Raw genomic sequence first — 21,491 nt, 5'->3', positions numbered from 1 at the left:
CTCCTCCCCTCCTCTCTCTCTCTTAACTCTTACCTTTCTCTCTCTCTCATCTTCTCCCCTCCTCTCCCCCGACCTTCTCTAGTTCTCCTCGTACCTCCTCCCATCCATCCCACCTTACCCCCACAGGTGCCCGTGCTAGACAGAGCCGTGGGCCTCTCCTCTCACATGCCAAAGCTCAGTCGCTGACTATCTGGCCTCTCTCCCCAGTTTCCGTTCCAGGGTCGCGTGGCCGCTGGCCTGGGAGTTCCCTTGAAACTATCAGATCCAGCTTCTTTATTTTAACTCGTGAGCTTTCCTTTTGTACGGGGCCTAGCCCACGAGCCAAATCTACCTCCACCTACCTCTCCATTACTCTAGCCTTAACCTCCTTTACTCTCCTGTACCGTCTTTGTAAACCGAGTTTACCTATATCTATGAATATAAAACTACTGACCTTCTGCCATCGCCTTCCACTGGGATCCTCCACCTCCAAAAATAAAACCAAAATTCAATTAGCATTGTTTTTTAAGATTTTTTAATTCTTCCTATAATGGTTTCTCTCTCTTTTTTTTTTAATCCATTTTAATTGAACGGTTCCTTTTACACTTTTTATTTTTCATAGAGAAAAACTGATAAAAATCAGACATGTGCCACTTACAATATTCTTCCTCGAAGTCTATTGTTTCTTCCCCTAACCTAACCCTAATGCTAACCCTAAACCCTAACCCAATACCCTAACCCTAAACCCAACCCTAAACCTAACCCTACATCTGTCTGTAGTCTTTTTCCTTCACGTGAGCCAGGTCGTCCAGCAGCTTCATCCGGACGCGTTTATCCACCATCAGCTCGAGGGTCACCTCCTTGAACACCTGACACACTGACACCTCTTTGAAGAGCGACGGCCAGTGCATTTCCTTTAACTTCCCACCCCATACTGCTTTGTCGTCAGACACGGCAGGGGAAGTTGTCGAGACAAATTTCCAAAAACCTAACCCTAAATTTTATGCACATTTTTGTGGGGGGGTCCATATTTTATAGGGAGGGTCCATTTTCAAGGGGGACCATATGCAATACTACACCTGTCTTCAATGCTGTTTTAAAGATGTGGAGCATAATAACCAAAGGAGTTTTTGTTCTGACTTTGGGTCTCATTAGAAGGCAATAAAATTGGATAATTAAAATCTTGCATGTACAGTTTATGGATGGAATGATTTATGCATACAATAAAGTATGTCCATTTTATTTAAAAACAAAAAACAAAAAACAAAAAAACAACAACACTGTATGTAAAATATTCACTCAGTAAATTGTGACTGCCTTGTTTAGCATCTCACATTCAGGAGATTTGACATTAAAGTCTTAATGGAGGAAGTGCATTTAATTAAAAGAGGAAGGCTATTCTAAAGCTTTGAAACTGTCACTGAAATAGCATGATCCCTTACCCACTGTAAGCACTTCCCTTTCCTATTATGATCTTAATTTGCTTTTCTGATTTTTATTTTATTTTTTATGTATCTTGCTTCTGTCATTTCCCTACTGTATTAATTTATGATCACATTTTCCCAGTTCCTCAATCCCTGTTTTTATGGGGTTCTTTTGTGATGACACACAGATTATGAAGAAGATGTGAGAAGAATAGATTCTGTCTCGCAAACAAAACCTGCTAAATTTCTTGATAGTTTCTATTCAACAAATGATTTTTGCTTTTAAGTAATATGTATAAAATAAAAATAAACTTTTTTGATCTCACACATTGAAAACTAAAGAAAAGGGGCAAATTGACAAAATATTACATATTACCTATTTGAGTCTACAAATCTGTGATAGCAATCGATGTCAGAGTGATTTATGAATTTGCAACTTCTCTCTGAAGGCAATACATATGACATTTAAATTACTATCATATTTTTAAACAACGGGGACTCAGTACAGCTCATGGCTTAAAGGGCTTTTCTCTTGCTTGCATTTTTACATTTTCATTCATTTTTGCGACAATCAAGTTAGGTAATAATAATAATAATAATTATTATTATTCTAAACTATATTTCCATAGCGCCTTTCAAAACTGTAGTTACGAGGTGCTTTAAAAAAATATTAAAATATAAAAGCATTAAAAAGGAACAATAAAACATTCGTGAAGAGTAAAGTAGAAAATGAAACAAGGTCAATAACAAAACACTTGAAACAGGATATAATGCTGTACAATGCTTGTCTTCACAGGTGGGTTTTGAAAAGCTTTTTGTACTGAGATGCTGACTCTGTGAGGGCCAAAACAGTCCCTTTTCTGTACCATGAAATTTTAATAGTAATTGATTCTCTGTTCTGAGGGGTCTAAGTGCAGAATAAGATGTTAAATTTTCCAAGGTAAAGACTACAGCCAGATCACAGTGATTGAAAAGTAATCAAGAGTTGAGCTGCCGCTGTCGACTACCCCTTCAGGAAAAAGACTCTCTCTACATGTGTGATTGATAAGAAGGAACACAACACACTAATGCTAAGGATATTTCTATTGTTGTCATGACATAGACATTAAAAATAAAACAATCAACTGGGTTGTCAGTTCCGAAGATGCCCGGAGTGTATGAACATTCTTGTGTTCACACTTACTGCCAACAGCAGAACGTTTGTGCTTTACTTGTGTCACTCTGAGACATTTTAGAATCAGCAGCAAACATGAACGGGTTTTACTTTACACCTCAATAACATGACAAAACATACAACTAAATTATGTTTACCATATTGAATCTTTACGTTTTAGGAATATTAAGACATTAAATGACACAACAGATGCTGTTCTGTATATTTTATTTAAAATACACACAGAGTGAAGAAGCATGAAACAGCGGCCTCACTGAAAACCTGCATATCGGCCATTAAACTGCGCATGCTCAGACTTCTGAAGAAAAAAAAATCCGCCGGAATACATCGTCACTTCCTGACCCTGCATCTGACGTGTCTGAAACAGTGTTGCTGTGGTGGTGGGATTTCACTGGAGGGGAGTTAATCGTCAATTTAAGTATTGTCTGGTAAGACTGAATAATTTTGAAGAGCGAGTGATACCACTTTGAATGTTTACCGGAACGTTCGTTTATCGCTGGGCTTCACCTTTTCCCTCCGTGTGTGCTTTATAAAATCCAGATAGCAAGATGCTAGACTTCTTCACCATCTTCAGCAAAGGGGGGATAGTGCTGTGGTGTTTTCAGGGAGCCGGGGTCACCGAATCCTTCACGGGGCCGGTCAACGCTCTGATCCGCTCCGTGATCCTTCAGGTGAGCCTCAAAAACAGTTCAGCTTGTTGGTGCTGTTGTGTCTGTTGTTTATTAAACTATCACTTGGGCTCGGACAGCTAATGCTAACGCTAGCAAACGTTAGCGTATTGCGTAAGGCTGGTGTACAAAACAAGCCACTTTAGAGATGTAAATTGCTTTAACCTAATCAAGCTGGTATGATTTGCTTGCTGAATTTTGATATGGTCTCTGCTTCTGACTTCTTTCACACAATTAAGAAGTCCAGTTATTGGCATTTCTATAGCACATTAAACACAACGGCTGTTTAGCCAAAAGTATTTCCAGCAGAAAACTAAACTTGACGTTACGAATTAACCTGGCAAGTTTAAATATTAAGATTAAGACTCCAGATGTCTTATTTAGAATGTGAATATAACTGAGTACTTTGAATACTGAGGATTAAAACCCTGCAAAGATATATATAAAAAGGAACTTTGCCTGACTGTAATAAATGTTAAAGCTTAAATTCTACAATATTATTAGTTCTTGAGATTGACCTCACTGATTGAGAAATAAAAGTAACCCAACATAAACAACAAACAAACCAAATGATTTCCTGTATTGCCTGTGACCACACTTTCTTTTTCTTATCATGTATTCATTATTTTATTTTGTTTAGCAGTAACATGTGTGTTCACTTCCTAATTGATGTTTGTGTTGTGTTTACAGGAGCGCAGTGGGAACAATTCATTTACTCATGAGAAACTGAGTCTTAAATACAAGCTCGACAATGAGTTTGAGTTGATTTTTGTGGTAAGTCTCTCCACTGCACACTGAATAAATTAACGTCAAACACAATTCAGGCACAGACTGCACACTTGCGACCAGTCTTCATTGTTATTTATTCTTACTTGTCAGTGATCATTCTCTCATTCCACCCTCCCTGTCTGTGTCCAGGTGGGTTTTCAAAAGATCCTGACGCTGACATATGTGGACAAGTTTATAGATGACGTTCAGCTTCATTTTAGGGATCGTTATAAGAATGAGCTGGAGCAAAAGGGGGCTTTGAAGCTTCTCAACAACAGCTTTGAATTTGAGGATGACTTCAAGGTGCTTCTCAGGTAAAGACACAAAGTTTCACTTTCTGTGTAGCAATCTTCTGCAGTATTACTGTTTTTTCTCTGTCTTCAGTGATGGATGACATTGTGCACTTCCAGTGAAGTTGGTAATATGATTAATGTGCCAAACAAAATCTCCAACTGATGAAGCTGGGAGAATCACAAGTTTATTTTGTGCCCCCCCCAAAAAAAAAAACAACAAAAAAAAACAAAATCAAAGATGCTTTGCTAACCATATTTGTTTTTGTTCTGTCCATGCTGACAATAACAAATTTGAACAAACAAGAGATGCGGAGGAAAGCAGTAAAGTTCGAAGTCCTGCCCAAATGCGATCCTTTAAGGAGTCTGAAAAATCCCAAAAAACTGTGAAGTCGATGATTGAGACGAAAGGTGGAGACAAAGGCAAGGAACAGGGTGGCAAGAAGAGTAAAAATACCAAAAAGGAGGGTGAGTTCTTCTTGTGGTTGTTCTTAAATAGCTCATATTAAATGGCTAATGTAATATGATTGCAAATTCAGGCTCAATCAATTGACATTCTAACCTGTTTCAGCTCCTGCAGCTGAGCCTGCCAAGGGGGATCAAAGCAAGGCCTCACCCCCTGGCCAGAAAATGGTTGAAAATGGTAACCAGGGCTTGACTGCTGATGAGATCATGCAAAAGAAGAGAGAAGAGTTTTTCCGCAAACGCATGGTGGGAACTGCTGAAAAGCCCAGGTGAGACAGCTGATATATTTATCTTTGTACATATGTACTCAGCTGACATACCAAAAGCAGTGAGAAAAGAATAGGATCACAGCAGTTTGTATGTTGAAGACAGTCACACTGGTGACCCCATATCAGTTCTGTGAAAGTTTCTTTTCAACGATATTGTGTTAATTCCTAAGTGAATCACTATCAGAAATAGTCTAACTTTGAAGGACATGAGAGGCAGGACATGATGTTAATGCAGATTACTTGCAGTTTTACTAAATTGATTTAGAGCGATAGTTTTATTACATATGTGTGTTTCATTATTTGTCAAAAATACTATAAATAAGCATTTGAATTGTCACATGTACAGTATCTAAGATTTATTTATTTAGCACTAAATTACATTTTGGTATGATGAAACTAAGTTGTTTCTACCCGCAACAGAAATTTGGATGGAATAAAGTGAATGTTAGTGGAGATACTAATTTCTGAACATTAAAGATTTTTCATTTCGACGATAAATTATATATTTTTATTATTTCATTTCTGAAAAAAATCTGCATAAGCTGTTGACATGGTTACAAGTTCCAACTTCTTATTAAGGTTTCTGGGACATTCACTTAAAATTTAGCCAAGTCATGTGAAAAATAAGCAATTGATGAGGGTTTAAAGATGCTTTAAAAGAGTTGTTGAGGGCCTTTTTTAAAAGAAAATCATCACTCAAAAAGTATTTTGTGTAGAGCTGTGGGATTTTGCAAGGTTCCAGGTTTAGGTAGAAGTTTTTGCGTGATTTGTTTCCCCAAAAATACATGACATAAACTGGGAAAAGTTCTGAAGTCTGAGTGAAATTGCATGGAATGACCCAATTGCAAATTTCACTCCTCATGAGCATCAGAAAATCCTCCTCACAACTCAAAATTCTCCTGTCTCTTTATGCTCCTTTTCCATTATGTTTTATTTATTTACTTATGTGTTATTATTTTTGTTTGTTTTCTTGCCTGTTTGTAAAATGTCTGAGTATCTTGAAAAGTGCTATATTATTATTGTTATTATTATTATTATGTTTTGCCATCCTAGTCACAGTAAGTCCCCAAAGCCTCAGAAGCCTCGGGAGAAACAAATGCGTGTTTGGGACATGGGTGGTAGCAGCACCAAGAACCTGGACTACAGCGAAAGGAATGGAGATGGTTCTTCCAACGGTGGTGAACAGAACCAGGAAGCACAAATTGACCTGGTATGTACGACCTTCTCTCCACCTCTAATGATGTTTCTAGGTGAAGAGACATCTGCATTAGTCACTGATGCCAAGTACTCAATGTCTTGGATGTGTTTCAGGGAATGCAGCCAAGCTCCATGAAGGGAGACCTCTTGTCTGTGGATTACGAATCTAGTGAGGAAGAGGAGATGGAGGAGGAAGACGAGGAAGTGGTTGTCAGTGAAACAAGTAAGACAAGGTAATGAAGTATTTCATTTGTAGTATAAGTAAAGTGCAATGTTTAAAAATGTGTATGAAATTAAGTTACACTGTGAACAAGCGTGAAGCTTTTTGTTTTTTTCTCAGCTCCAAGAAGGGTGGCGGTTTTGGGGGAATGTTTGGGATGCTGAAGGGTCTGGTGGGCTCCAAGAGCTTGTCCCGAGAGGACATGGAGCCAGTGCTGGAGAAGATGAGGGACCACCTCATCGGTATGATATCATGGCCCTTTCACTTACTGTCTTCATTTTGCAAGGTGTGAATGTCTATCATCTGCTATTTATTTTTCTCCTTTATGAACCTGTAGCAAAGAATGTAGCAGCCGACATTGCCTCCCAGCTCTGTGACTCTGTAGCCAAAAAACTGGAGGGCAAAGTCATGGGCACATTTACCAGTAAGTACCCTTTCCCATCTTTTTAACATGCTCACAACAAACTATCGATCCATACTCTCTTTCTCAGATGACTATCTTCCTGTGAGAACACCAGTCTACATGCTGAAGGGGACTGTGATTAAAGTAATGGGTTTTCCCCAACACTGTTTGTTTCATTGCCACAGCGAATAGATTTAAATAGGGTCTTCCCCTCAGTTTTTCTATAGACAGGATGCAATAAAAGATTTCCTTGACTAGATTTGTATATAAACACTTGGAGGCAATGCTCATAAGTTAAAGATACAGGGGAATAAATGTTGTAAGACCATGTGCATATGTTGCACTGTAGATCTTTCATTACATTATACCCCTTATTTGTTACTTTAGATTTAGCAGTAAACTCATACTAAGAGCACAAACCTGGCACTATGTGCACCTTGCCTTCAGGCTATCCATGTGTAGCTTGCTGCACATTTGTCATAGTAAATCAAGCAGGGCCTTTGCATATGAGTGGACTTTTATTATAATGTTAAAATTTAGGTATAAAGTGTAATCTAAGTCTAACTGTATAATATTCTATGCCTCTGTGATGGCTCTTTGTAGGCCATGACAAGCACAATATTAATTGTGACACTATTAGACAATGTGTGTCAGTAAAGAGCAGTACAACACATAGAATAACATGTAAGAAATACTTCATGCTCACAGTTTTCTGACATAACTTTTTTTTTGTGGGTGTATGTGTGCAGCTGTGGCCTCAACAGTAAAGCAGGCCCTGCAGGACTCACTGGTGCAGATCCTGCAACCCAAGCGAAGGGTGGATATTCTGAGAGATGTCATGGAGGCGCAGAGCCAGCGAAGGCCTTTTGTCATTACATTTTGTGGTGTCAATGGGGTTGGAAAGTCCACCAACCTGGCAAAGGTGAGGTGACATTTTAGTAAGGTATCAACATGTGCCCTAGATCTACAGTTTGTTAGAAAGTTCCCTGAAGTTCCTTTTGCTGTTTACCCTCACAGACAGCAACTTTATTGTGGTGGTTTGGCCTTGCTTTATGAGAGTTTGTGCTCATGTATAGCTCTGTTAGAACTGTGCACTGTGAGGATGTTTGTTAATATGAAAACTATATAACTAAACCAGTGCACCGATACAGTGTTTTCTTTAGATGGATCCCTCAGTTCAGCTGTTGACCTAATTTTTTATTTTCATATTTTTTTAAGAGTTGAATACTTTATATAACCCCAGTTACAGAGTTCCTGATTTCCTAGTTGTCTGAAATTCCAGTTTTTAATAAGAGGGGACAAAACATACATCCATCCATCCATTATTTATACACTGCTTAAAACTCACTAGGGTCACAGGGGGGCCAGAGCCTATCCCAGCGGACTTAGGGTGAAGGCAGGGGACACCCTGGACAGGTCGCCAGTCTATCACAGGGCTACACTTAGAGAAAGACAACCAAGCACACTCACATTCACAACTACGGACAATTTAGAATCACCAATTAACCTTAACTTGTTCTTGGACTGTGGGAGGAAGCTGGAGAACCCGGAGAGAACCCACGCTGCACAGGGAGAACATGCAAACTCCACGCAGAAAGATCCCTGTGACCCTGGGACGCGAACTGGTGACCTTCTTGCTGCGAGGCAACAGTGCTAACCAACAGTGCTAACCAACAGTGCTAACCAACTGTGTTAACCAACTGTGCTAACCAACTGTGCCACCTTGCAGCCCACAAAACATACAAAAACATATTTTTGAAATAATTATGTCACTATTAAGATATACTGTTAAGACACTGAAGTACTGAAAATTATGGGTCAAAGTAGGAAGTTTGACTTGCTAAGGTACACATAGGTGTTGGTTATAACAACAACAATGGCTCAGTGTCACAGTAACCCGGCATGCACAAATACCAGGAAATGGTCATCTGACCTTCTCTGTCTTCTCTGTCTTGATCCAGATCTCCTATTGGCTGATAGAGAACGGATTCACTGTGCTAATCGCAGCCTGTGACACATTCCGTGCCGGGGCAGTGGAGCAGCTCCGAACTCATCAGCGCCGCCTGAACTCTCTGCATCCCCCAGAGAAACATGGAGGTCGGCCGGTAGTCCAACTCTATGAGAAAGGCTACGGGAAAGATGCAGCTGGAATTGCTATGGAGGCCATTGCCTATGGTAAAATATTTTCGTTCTGTACCTACATGTCCTGCATCTTAGTTGTAAAGAAGAGGTGTAATTCTTCTACACTTCTTTCAATTAGTAATTCATATCACTGACATGGTACTTCTCCTGTGTTTGATCCCTCCAGCCCGCAATCAGGCCTTTGATGTAGTGCTGGTGGACACTGCTGGGCGTATGCAGGACAATGCCCCCCTAATGACAGCCTTGGCCAAACTTATAGCAGTCAACATGCCTGACCTGGTGCTGTTTGTTGGGGAGGCTCTGGTGGGCAATGAGGCAGTTGACCAGCTGGTAAGACTGCAGATGAATCTGAGCTGATATAGAGGAAATAATGATGACGAATAACTTGAATGAACATTTATTTTAAAAAACTGTCAATTAATAAATAACAGCTGAATTTTAATGTAACATTTGCATCATTACATCATACTGTATTTATTTATGTGATCTGCTGTTTGAACCTGGTACTAATTAAAGCAGGGATACATGTTTTTTTTTTTTTTTTTAATGCCAGCTTTAGATCCATGTTCGTTACTTTCACTCTTATGGTAGGGGGGATTTATTTACAGATCACCAGTTGTAAACAGAAAAAAAAAAAGTTGAGTAAAATGGATTTCTGTGGATTAATATGTCCAGCAGAGGTCAGTGTTGCACCAATGGTCACTTTTGACTTAAACAGTCATCATGTTTGTAGATGTCTTTCCTCGTTCTCCAGGACTGAAAGATGGCACTATACATATTAACACTGTCCCCCTCAGTTGTCACCTGAATGACTCAGCTTTCTCGTGTCCTCAGGTGAAGTTCAACCAGGCTCTGGCAGACCACTCCATGTCTGACAAGCCTCGTCTCATTGATGGCATTGTACTCACCAAGTTTGACACTATTGATGACAAGGTATTTTTATTGTTTTTTTTTTTTAAAATACACTTCACCATCTAAACTATGCAACTGTACAAAACATTTTGATGCAATTAATGATTTGCCTGTGACAACTTTCTGAATCCTGAATTTTAAGTGGGAAAGCTAATAGCACTCGTGTCATCGTCCCTTCTTCACAGATGGGTGCTGCCATCTCCATGACTTACATCACAGGCCAGCCTATTGTGTTTGTGGGCACCGGGCAGACCTACAACGACCTGCGCAGCCTCAATGCCCGCGCCGTGGTCAGCGCCCTGATGAAGGCTTAAGTGGCCGCATGTTCTGCTGTTTATTCATCGTTGCAAGGAAGCCAGCAACACCTTTGCCACGCTGCCATGAGTTGTTCCAGCCCTGCTAGCCTGCATTTCTCATGTTCCTGCCATGCCCTCTCTACTTTGCATCAAATGAATGAACTCATGTTACACACAGGACTTTGTTCTCCCAGTGCAGGACAAGTGTGCACGATAAAAGACCGAATATTTTGCAACAAAGTCAGAGGAGCCTCCCTTTGCGTTATTTCTAAACATTTGGGCCAAATTAGAAAGTACCTCAGATAAGCTGGTGTTCTGAAACCATGAAGTCCAATCTAAATGACATTTTAGCTGACAAAATGGACCTAGGCTGTGTCATCATTTTACTGGCTAACACAGTAAAAACTTGAACAAAAAATTCTACCTGGCATTTTGTCAGTCAGTTTTCCCCTCTTTATGTAAATGAGGTCAGGCTGTGAAGGCTTGCTGGATGTGACATTTCAACAGCTGCCTGTGCCTGAGGAAAGCTAATTGACCATAGTGCCTATCTGTCTCCTGTGTTCTTAGTTTCTACTTTCACTATATGGAGGGTTACCTACCAGGAATACCATGCCAGTTCAGATCAGAAACCATATCTTCTAGTCTAGCTGAGAAAACGGTGTGCAGCTGAGCACAGAGCACTTAACAGGGTAGTCCATGTTCTCCTGTCAAAAAAGTAATGATCAAGTAAAAGTCTGGGCTCAATTGAGGCAGATCCTTAGTAAACAAAAACGGCCAGTGCATCAGTATCTCCTAACTACCTACCTATCCACTAACTGTCGATCACTAGTTTCAGTTGGATTTTTCTATGAAATTAATCTCCCACAGCTGCTCACATACCTAACAGTTAGCACATTTTCAATACAAAATGGAGCCTTGGATCCTTCAGTTTATAGCTCATGAATAGTAGAAGGATATTTTGTAAATTAGTTTTTTAGTTCCAACAGAGTGCCCATTGATTTCAGGCTACATTTTGTATGTTTCAATTGAAGTTCTATGGCCCTTTAATTTATTTTTTCCCCTCTGATTTATTCTTCATTTACAAGAGGAAATATAAGTCTTAAATAACTCTACCCCCTCTAAATTGTGGTAGTGCAATATGAGAGAATCAAGAGTTATACTGAAGATTTGAGCTAATTTATGAGAATGTAAACGTTTCTAAATAAAGCTGCTATATGCTGTGACAGCCGGTAACATGGAACTTGTTCTGTCATATGTTGCAGAGGCACATGGGCTCGATCCACATCACAGACTGCACCCTTTCGATCGTGATCTGGCATGCATACATGAAAACAGAACAAATGGGATACCAAAAGCTTTATTTTGAAAATAGTACTTATAAATACTATATCAGAAAACACATGCAAGTATTAAAAATACAAAAAAAGGCTTACAAAGAACATAGTTTTATTTTCAGCACAGGAGTGGCAAAGAGATTGCTACTGGCAGGGAATTGCTCTGCTATGAAAACATAACTCTTCTGAACTTCCACATTAAGACAGAATCATAACAATAATCAATTTGCCACCTATCATTTAAGAGAATTATTTCCACCCATCCTTTTCCCCACCCAGTAGTGTGCAAAACAAGTTTTCCTGGTTGCAGGGTTGAGCATGACTGATTCAAGCCTTCAACACAAGACAGTTTTCAGTTAAGAGCATGTGATGTGCGTCATAGCTTTGCATCTACAACGTCTTTTTTTCAGGGCAGGTAGATCTAGGTGTTGCAGTTCAGCTGCGTTTATGTTCGATCTGTTCAAATCCAAACAGCACTGTCAGCTTCTGTCAGTGGATTCACATCTATCTTTTTGGTCAAGCTGAAGTGAGAACGTACCATTCCATGATCTGCATACTTCAAAGCTTGTATTAAGCTTCCCAAACATTGAGGTTTCAGCAACATTTAAATAGAGGATTATGGAGACTATGAGGTTGGGGAACTTCTTTCCCTTTTAAATAAAAGCTAAATAAATGAAAATTAAAGAAAAAAAAAAAAAAAAACGGTCATCTGATAAATACTGACAGCTTTTAGGTCTTCCATGGATTCCTAAATCCATTCAATAAACTCAGACTTGAATACTACTCAGAGTCGACCGGTCACTCAGCCGAGCTGTGGAGGAAAATGACTGAAACTGATCCCGACTGTGTGCCTGTCAAGAATGATAGTCTGGGGCAAAAAGAAAAGGAAGGACTTAAGTGAAAAGTTGAAAAACAAAAAGCATCAACTGAAACGTTGCCACTGACAATATTATTACTGCAAAGTCAGTAGGATCTTTGTGTAAAGAAATACCAGCAGGTCTTTTGTCACTGAAAATCAAGAACGGGCTTGAATTTTCTATCTACCAGCATGCAGTAAGAAAACAAGAGCCTTGGACAGAGTTTTGTTATGTTATTCTGAAAATGTCTTTTGCAAGTGGCCACTGCTTGAAGTCAAAGAAGCATTCAGTCCTAACCTTGAAGGAGACTTTTCTGTGTGTTAAAGCCATTCTGCTGTTCCTCCCCATTTTGTGAGGGAGACCCTGTGGATTAAGATAAAAACAGAAAATTATAAAACACAAGCACCTCCATTAAGAAGAACAATCTAGAAAGTTTAGCAGATCTATTCGACTCAAATGTAAGAAAACCCCACACTGACAGAAGACATATTTTGTGAAACCAGGACAACTGACAGTTTAAGCTCTGAATCAAACATGCAACAAGGAAGCTTAACTTGGTTTAAGTCCCTGTTTCCAAGCTTCTAATGCTTCGAATCTGGTTCAACCCATGTTATAAAGGTATGCACAGAAACATGTCCTACTTTTCTTGGCTCCCTTTCTAGAACAAGCTGACAAGTCAAATACTATGTGTTTGTAAAAAAAACAACAAAAAAACGGTTTATTTAAAAAACAAAGAGCATTACTAATATATATATATATGTATATTCTGCACAACCCTAATACCAGTACTAATATTATATGTTTTGGTAATTAACATCAAATTAGATTTTGAAACACCCTAGTGTCAAGCCTTTAAAGTATCACTCTTGCAAAGTTGTATGCACTTCCTTTGAGCTGGACTCACAAGAGGATGATTAAGTATAGAATGGTCACAACTGAAACAGAAGCGATATCCTGACTTTTAGTTCCTAGTATTGGACAAATTTCAAAAACACAGAATTCTACAATACAACTGCACCTCCCCTGCCTTTGAAATGCCCAGTCCTTCTTGTTTTGTTGTTTTTTAAAATTTTAAATCTTTTCAAATGTTGCCAGGCTGCTTTATAGATGACATACAGCTGATTTTACCAGCTATATAATGCTGCCATTAATACAAATTAACCCTACTACAAATGTAAATAACCACAAGAAGCTTAGGCAAAACTGCTTCTCCTTACCCCAGCCATTTGTAGACACATCACGGTTGCAGATCTCATTGGCCAGCCTCTCAAAGTACTCAGGTAGGTCGGCATACTCATCTCCATAGGAGATGACCTTGATGCCCTTGTCAAGCATGTTGTCACGCAGCTTCTTGAACTCACCCACATCCTCCCGCCGCACAAGCATGAAGTGTTCCAGGTCCGATTTGTGTTTTACTGCTTCCAAAAACAAAGCCTGGAAGGTTGTGTCGTCTACAGTGCGCCCACAGCCGAGAAACACAAATGATTTGGTTTCGTAGAGCTTCTGGATCTCACGCTGTTGAAATCACCGGTAATATGAATTATTACACTTGCACAACAGCTATGATTTTAAATGAACCAGTGCAGGACCACAGTCAATGTGGCAGTTTTTTCTAATAACCTTACCTCAACGTCATATTCCAATGTACTAGATACTTTACAAACTTACACATCAAGTAGAACAATGATAAATCCATAATAAAAGTTAGCACTCACCATAACCTCAGTGTTCCTTAGTACGTTCTGATAGCCAGCAGGGTGCAGTACGATACCACTGGGGTTAGTGTAAACACCGTGGATATGTAGAACACTCAACCTCCGTTTCTCCTGAGCCCACTCCAACACCTAGACACACACACACACACACACACACACACACACACACACACACACTTAACAGTCCATTGCACAAAATCCTGTTCTGGCTGGGAAAGGGGTAAAATCACTGAACAGCAGTGAAAGGATATTAGCCCTGATGGAGATGAGGCATAAATACCAGGACTGAGAGGCAAAGCAATGGGTCTCTCAGAAAACTCTGATCAATTCTTGCGAACTTGTGTTCTGTTGTACAAATCATCAAGCTAACTTTAAACAACCTAGGACTTAAATGTCCACAGCAGAGATTTCATGAGGAACCAGTTCACCACTGAAACAAACCTACAGTACATGCACTAGGAAAACACATCCTTCCTCTTAGGTCCAGTCTTAAACCAAAAGCAAATATTGTTCAATTTATAAAATTTGACACCAGCTGAGTAATGGCTGGAATGTTAACTTCCTTCCACCTGTCAGAGAAAAAGGCTCTTTCAGGTTTCAGGTTTCTGTTTTTCTCCTGAACCAGTTAATGAGGAACTTGGGTGAAAAGCAATGCCATAAATTTAATTCTGACAGTGACGCGAGTGAGCATAACCATATGCTCAGAGGAGAACATATTAATTAGGGAAATTTACCTGCGACTTTCCTCCTTCAAAGACCTGAGGGCCATGTTTAAGTGAGTTGTCAATTTGAGATAAGATAACTAAAAAATTGGTCAGGATTTTAAACTACAGTTTGAGCCTGCTGTACTGACCTTTGCACTTGTTTGATGAAAAGCTGACAACATATATTGTGGCAAGCAAGACCAATCAATCGCATAACACATTCCAAGCACTGTTTACCTTCTTCTCATCTGTCAGGTCCAAAGACTCCAGCTTGGTGCCCTGATGTGCTGCATAGATCTCCAACAGGTTGTCGAAGTTAGTAGTGAGGACCAGTGCGCCACTTTCCATTAACTGCAGCACTGACCGCAGCAAGTGTTTCCCTGCATGCTCCATCTTGCACTCCAAATCATCAAACACTTCATATAGACAGTCTTTGAAGAATGTGGATCGCACATTGCCTGTTCTCTGTTATAAAAAACAAAACAAAACAAACAAAAAAGAAAAACAAAGAAAGGTCATGATTAGTAGAAGAACTGCAATTAGGAAGTGCACTTGCAGGAAAATAATCAGTTGGCATACTCGTAAAACTGCTTTTTAGGTCTGAACTGTCAATTTGCAAGAACAGGTCATGGTGATATTATCATAGAACCTTGATGAATAACTGAATTACACAGCACTTTGTGATATGAAAGTAATGCTTCATGAGTACTAAACACCCTCAAGACACATGTGTTAAATGTTGAGATAGTCAGTCTTCACTGTAAATTTACCCCTGAGCTGCCCTACTTTCACTGAAAATGGCATTTTTGACCTGCCTGAACAAGTACTGTATTAGCTGTAATTACTGTATTAGCTGTTGGAAAGTATTTTACTGTGAAAAATCTAAAATATCAGCAGATTACCGATCAAATGACTGCAGCTGTGATGTGATATACACTTCCACAAACCCACAACAAGCAGCCAGTTGCTTAAAATAAGTGTGTGCATTTGAGCCTGGGTTGAGTAACAGCTGAGTGTTAATGTTTCTTTACTCTGAAATTAGATCATGGCGTGAAGCTTCTTCTAAGAAACAGACATAAAATTAGGTCCTGTTTTTATCTTATATGACAATACAAGAGCAATAATGGTTATATTTCTCATTTAGGGTTCTATTTGTAGATAAAGCAGACAGAAAGATGCCCAGTTATGATCCCTAAATCAACACCATAGACCCAAACTTGAGTATAAATGGCTCACAGTCATATACTTCAGGGCTTTGAATGACAAAAAAAAAGCTTTAAGCATGCTTCTATTTATTTTGTTTTACATGCTTTCAACAAGACATGCCTTGGTATTCCTCTTCACAGAAATTCCATTTCAGCTTCTATCTTAGGTGGAGTAGTGTGTGCCGGTTTTCAAAACATCTACTCAAGGAAAGCTTTACTCACTATTGTACCAAACCCTCCATTCCTGCGTCTGATCCTGTCCCAAGCTCTTCAAGAAGCAACACGCATACTACCTCAGTGTGCTGAGAGATTATGAGCTGTGACTACACAGTCTAAATCTCATTCTTACCTGGTAGGGCTGTTTTAAAAAGAAGAAGAAGAAGAAGAAAGGAAAAAAAATGAAGCAGGAGGAGTCTAGGATCTAAGAATAGATGATGCAGTGACCAAGGTGATCCTAGCACAAGGAAATGCTCCGCTGACTTCCATAGATTACAACTCTAATGGGCTAAACAGCGGGAGTCCTTTCCACAGGAAGAAGCTTATTATCCTCATCTGACGTCTACAGCACCATTCCTGATCACTGTGTCCTTGGACTGTTGCAGGACTTATGTAATAAATGAGGCACAAGTAAACAACTGTGGTTCTAAATATCCATCCTAAACTTACATATATATATATTGTTTGTTTGTTTGTTTGTTTTGTTTTAGAAAATAGCAGCCTGCTTGAACTTTTCCCATAGAAACTTGAATTGGAGTAGCAGGTTTTGCAGTAGCATCATCATGAGAGCATAATAGAGGGCCGATTAGAGCAAATTACAGCAAATTACATGGTCTGTTCTAAGTATGCATTAAGATTCGAACTGTAGATTAAATGCTCCATTGTGACCAAAATGATAATTGAATGTTTCCTCCACCTATCCTGTGAAAAAAAAAAACTGTTTATATGCCTTAAGTGAATTGTGCAAACAAAATAGTCAGCAAACTTGTAATTAGCCTTGTTGTTGCCAAAGTTAAAGGTGTGACAGGATTTATGGCTAAAGCAATTTCTTTGAGTTTTAACTTCAGACTGCCCTCATTAGTTCTACTCTACCTCATTATAGACCACAGTGACCTAGCAGATAAACAAATCCACGAAAGTGGGTTAAACTCTCTCAGCACACTGTTGTTGGAATTAACTGAACAGAAGACAGGTTTCTCAGGTCTCAATTTGGTTCCACGTATTTGGAGAACATTATGATTCACACTTGAACACATTCCTTTTCTTGAATCAAAGGACAGTAAAACAACCATATCAACTCTAGAGCTAACGTGTGCTTAACTGAGTACCACAAAGGAAAATATTTGCATATGGGCATGTAAACAGAGCGGCACATGCTCATATTCTCTATAACTTACTGTATGCTTGGGTAGTACTTTAACTCTGTCTAAATGTAAAATCTGGGCTGGGGGGCTGCTGGTTCACATTATTCTATGCTTGTTTTTTTTCCTCAGCATGCTAGACCCTGCTGTGTCTAGCCAATAGGGGTAGGCTGGTGTCTGCACGACTGTGGATTGAAATAAACACGTTGGATAAAGCCATAAAAGCGCTGTTTGTTCCCTTTGTTACAACAGGCTGAGGGCTGAAACAAAGCGTGTTTTATCAATGTCAAAGGTGCGATGAGACATGACTAACACAGGAGGCAAACGGTATTAAGACTCCCATCTGCCAACCCCGCGCCAGACCAGACTGGTTCAATACTAAGAGAACTAAGTCATATGCAGATCCCAAAAAAAATTTTCTATGCACTTAATTTTTCTAAATTCATTAATAACAATCCAACTGGTATTTAAAGATGCAGAGTTCAGTAGGAAAGGGAAATCATGGTTTTCTAACCTACAATTTGCTATTCATTTTGAAGGAACAATTTAAGAAATGTGGCCTCTATTGTCTTACCGAGCCTATAAAAACTTATAAGGGATGGCAATGCTGTGGGAAATTATCTTGCTATGACTGTGTGGTTTTGTGGGATTTTCTGGCAGTTTGGGTGCCCTTGATTGGTTTGTCATGTTTTCAGGTGTTATTAACAATGATATTATCCTTTAGAACTGCAATTATAACTAAGAATCCTGTCTCTGGCTGTCATTATCTTTAAAGACCCCCTCCTGTGACAATCAACCTTTTTACCTTGTAAATATGCCCATATGGTGTTTTTTTATATGCTAGAAGACACATCATTAGAAAAACAGAAAGTCAACACCATGGCTGAGCGTTTCCAACTTGAAACTACACTGCATCAATAACAGTGTCAAAAACACAGATTCAGACAACTGGGTTATTATACATAATAAACCTTAGCAAACAATCCTTTCACCTTGTAAGATGGATTTTTCTGTATCATTTCTCTTCTTCAGAATCAGTTTCTGGTTCGAACATGTATGGCTGAATTACTATAATATTACAACTTGCCACTATGAAGGGTAAAGTAGTTTTACAGTGCTTGAGCAGTAAGCAATGGAGGGGTAAGATGACAGAGGCAGAAACTTAGATCTGCAAATTGTAGACGAAGAAACGGTGTAAGCCATTTGAAGACAAGAAAGAAATATTATTTTTATCATTATGGGAAAAAAAAATCTGAATATGTAACTTAAATACACAGAGAATGGTTTTTAGGGGCCTTATCAATTACTGGAGATGGACCTCCAGTCCAAAAAGGAACTTACTATAGGATATGACTCATTTAATATGAATTTTTAAGAACAAGGATTTTCTCTTACTCATCATCACCTGCAAGATTTTCTTGATTCCGACTTCTGTATATCCCTCTTGTTTACACTGTTAACGGGAGCCTACTTCTCACGATCTATGTTATCACATGGTGTAACAAAGGTTACTGTTTACACCACTTTCAGTAGAAATGAAGAATGATTTTGTCTCTTGTATTCATTCAGCAAACTCAAACATGGACTCACTTGTATTTTCATTTCTGCAATTTGACAAATAAGTGTTAACAAGTAATTAAATAACAGGATCAAAGAAAAATATCAAACTAAATAGGAAAAGCACTTCAAATTGGCACTACATCATTAAACACAGCTTTTGGAAGTTCTTGCCAATCTAGGCTGCACTGTACATACGCAGTTTAATCTAAATCATCAGAGGCCAGACTGCCCAAGCAACTACATCGCATATATGCTGTCAAGATGTTGTTAAGCTTCATCAAAGAAGGCAAGGGAGGGTTAAAAAAAAATGAAAATAAAAAATAAATAAAACTAATGCAGTTTAACTTGCATGCTTTTGTCAGCATTTGCTTTTAGGATGTCCTGAATCCTGAGTGTGACAAATGAAAACATAGTCTGTTTACTGCATGCGTAATTAGTGCCACATTGACTGATTAAAAGTGTTATTCTGTACTAACCAAAATTTATTCTGAAACCTAGCCCCACAAACAAGTCTTATGTCATAATCTATAGGACTTTTAATGAGATAAGGCCAAGATGTCTTATGTCAACCCATGGAAGGTGAAGTCTGTCCCCAGCTGGATGTATGTCGAACACGGGTTTATACATGTGCAACAGGGTGGTGTAGAAAAGAAAGGAAAGGAAAAAAGGCTTAGGCAGTCTTACCGGGGAAAGTTTCTGAATGAGGTCATGGGCCACATGTACCAAATTCTTATCTTCCTGCATGTGCTTCTGGAAACGCCGACTCTCTTCCTCCTCTAGTAGGTCAAAGTCATTGGCTGCATCAAGCAAGGCCTGAATAAGGCCTTTCCAGGAGCGAAGTGCTGGGACCTGAGGGGCCACGGCAGAGCTTACCCCCGTACCAATCACCAGGACAAGCTCAGGGGCCCGCTTAGTCTTCAGGCTGGGCAGCAGTTTCCTTTGGAGCAGACAGAGATTGAGTAATGACGGGTCTAAGGATGGTGCTTCCCAAACCCTTCTGACAGTATGAAGGTCAAACAAACCACTTTAAAGCATGCCAGCATGCAGTATGAAACTAAAACCTACCTTTATTTATTATTATTCATTTAGGACTGGTAAAACAAAATAGGAGCTGAAGAAAACAAGATTTAAATCAGCCCTACTAAAAACCCTTGTTTTAGGCATAGAGTACAACTGGTTTCATAGCACCAATGAGTTTACCTGGGCTTTTTGGCATTTGAGTCTGCATCCTGAGAATCAGCTGCAGGTCGCTTCTCAGTTTTCACTGCTACAACGGAGGCCATTCAGCTCCTGTAACAGAAACATGATCAACAGCATGTTAGTAGAGTATATTAAATGATGACTGGTTTGGCAAACACCACAATATAAACGTTCTGGACATTAAAGGCAATCACTTGTATTGGTTTGTTGACAGTGAGTCACTTGTGATGGTTCTTGACAACCTGATTATATCTTCATCATATAGATAATACCGGTGTGTCTCTAGCAGTGTCAAACAAATGTTCATAAACTTCCTCTTGCCCTGTATCGCACTGTTCTTACTCTGCAAACGAGGAAATAATTTATATATTTCCTCCTGGCAACACACTTTACATGATGACACATGCTACAGTAATGCTACTATACCAGGAAACTGAGACCAGATGAAGCAAGCTAGTTTTTGTTAACTATGGTTTGCAAATTAAGTCGACGCTCAACCGGTCAAACAGCAACCCATTTATAACACTTAGTTAGCAATATCATCTCTAACCCAGTCCAGGTGCTCACAATAGACAATACATAACGTGTTACAATGTCATTTCCTAGGCTAACATTACAATTAGGTTACTTACCTTGGTACAGGTGAGGTTACGTCCAGTGATTAGAACTGCTGAAGTGGAAATCCTGTAAATTTGAAGTAAAAGTCGGCCCTGTGTTAATTTAAGCCACGCTGAGTAGCTTGAGTCCGGAGCTTTAAGCTTTTCGAGTGTGGTGATGCTAACCTGATAACTTCACGTCAGTGTCTGGACAGTTATCCGGTAGTGAACCAGCAGACAAAGAACACCACACGAAGCTCAACTAACGCTAACTAACATTAGCTAGCACTTCGCTCAACCTAGTTTGTTTGTGCTTTAAGCTAAGCTGCTATCTCCAGGGTTGTCAAAAGCTAGGAATAGCATGTGTTCTACATATCATGCTGACGGCAGAGTAATTAAAGCGGCGTATATCCGTCGTTAAACAATATGTACCGTTATACACCAGCAACGTTGTCGACCGTCGCCGCCGTCCACCACATCGCCCGTGTATATATAAGTTTAGCGGAGCGGTTGAAGTCGCCGCCTGCGGTGATGTTCGCCGGGTCTTATGACACCTTCAAGTGCTGCTCGAATAGCTACTTCTTCGGAATGGCACTTTTTTTTTTGCAGCCTGCAAAACAGACTCACTATATCTTGCATTGTAGTTTATTGAAACCGAAGAGAAAAAGATGCCTTTAACATATATATCAGATAAATTATTAGCATTCTTTATATGTAGGACAATCTCGAACTTGTCTCAGGACCGTTCACCCCTG

The 21,491-nt window shown here is 39.4% G+C and overlaps 2 protein-coding genes across 5 annotated transcripts; one reads left to right on the top strand and one right to left on the bottom strand.

Annotated features, from left to right (window-relative positions):
* The first annotated feature begins 2,914 nt into the window (after window positions 1–2,914).
* srpra (SRP receptor subunit alpha) lies at window positions 2,915–11,444 on the top strand. The gene is made up of 15 exons (XM_008281693.1): window positions 2,915–3,005; window positions 3,118–3,248; window positions 3,936–4,019; window positions 4,164–4,327; window positions 4,611–4,771; window positions 4,875–5,037; window positions 6,091–6,247; window positions 6,349–6,467; window positions 6,575–6,696; window positions 6,792–6,878; window positions 7,607–7,779; window positions 8,819–9,032; window positions 9,166–9,329; window positions 9,834–9,932; window positions 10,097–11,444. The coding sequence occupies exons 2-15, from the start codon at window positions 3,126–3,128 to the stop codon at window positions 10,223–10,225; spliced, it is 1,959 nt and encodes a 652-aa protein (XP_008279915.1). The 5' UTR covers window positions 2,915–3,005; window positions 3,118–3,125; the 3' UTR covers window positions 10,226–11,444.
* A 104-nt stretch (window positions 11,445–11,548) lies between these two features.
* Window positions 11,549–21,279, bottom strand: fam118b (family with sequence similarity 118 member B). Of its 4 annotated transcripts, none has more exons than XM_008281690.1 (9): window positions 20,923–21,279; window positions 20,773–20,824; window positions 20,141–20,230; window positions 19,625–19,877; window positions 15,055–15,282; window positions 14,114–14,242; window positions 13,616–13,913; window positions 12,696–12,761; window positions 11,549–12,409 (listed from the first exon to the last, which is right to left on the bottom strand). In XM_008281690.1, the coding sequence occupies exons 3-9, from the start codon at window positions 20,221–20,223 to the stop codon at window positions 12,396–12,398; spliced, it is 1,071 nt and encodes a 356-aa protein (XP_008279912.1). In that variant the 5' UTR covers window positions 20,224–20,230; window positions 20,773–20,824; window positions 20,923–21,279; the 3' UTR covers window positions 11,549–12,395. The 4 variants fall into 4 exon arrangements, with proteins under 4 accessions (XP_008279912.1, XP_008279913.1, XP_008279911.1 ...); XM_008281691.1 differs by having other exon boundaries at window positions 21,169–21,279; XM_008281689.1 differs by having other exon boundaries at window positions 20,773–21,279.
* Between the last annotated feature and the right edge of the window lie 212 nt (window positions 21,280–21,491).

Source organism: Stegastes partitus, unplaced genomic scaffold (assembly GCF_000690725.1).
Source record: "Stegastes partitus isolate 25-593 unplaced genomic scaffold, Stegastes_partitus-1.0.2 Scaffold241, whole genome shotgun sequence".
NCBI classification, from domain to species: domain Eukaryota; kingdom Metazoa; phylum Chordata; class Actinopteri; family Pomacentridae; genus Stegastes; species Stegastes partitus.
The sequence above is the reverse complement of the archived record's forward strand: the minus strand, read 5'-3'. Positions and strand labels throughout refer to the sequence as shown.

Bases quoted from the DNA above. Each gene is read 5' to 3' on its own strand.
- srpra (XM_008281693.1), top strand. From the start codon at position 3,126: ATGCTAGACTTCTTCACCATCTTCAGCAAAGGGGGGATAGTGCTGTGG. The intron at 4,020-4,163 runs GTAAGTCTCTCC...GTCTGTGTCCAG, and splicing joins AGTTTGAGTTGATTTTTGTG to GTGGGTTTTCAAAAGATCCT. The intron at 6,879-7,606 runs GTAAGTACCCTT...GTATGTGTGCAG, and splicing joins AGTCATGGGCACATTTACCA to CTGTGGCCTCAACAGTAAAG.
- fam118b (XM_008281689.1), bottom strand. From the start codon at position 20,223: ATGGCCTCCGTTGTAGCAGTGAAAACTGAGAAGCGACCTGCAGCTGAT. The intron at 14,243-15,054 runs GTAAACAGTGCT...GTGTGTGTCTAG, and splicing joins ACCTGACAGATGAGAAGAAG to GTGTTGGAGTGGGCTCAGGA. The intron at 12,762-13,615 runs GTAAGGAGAAGC...CTTAATCCACAG, and splicing joins TGTGTCTACAAATGGCTGGG to GGTCTCCCTCACAAAATGGG.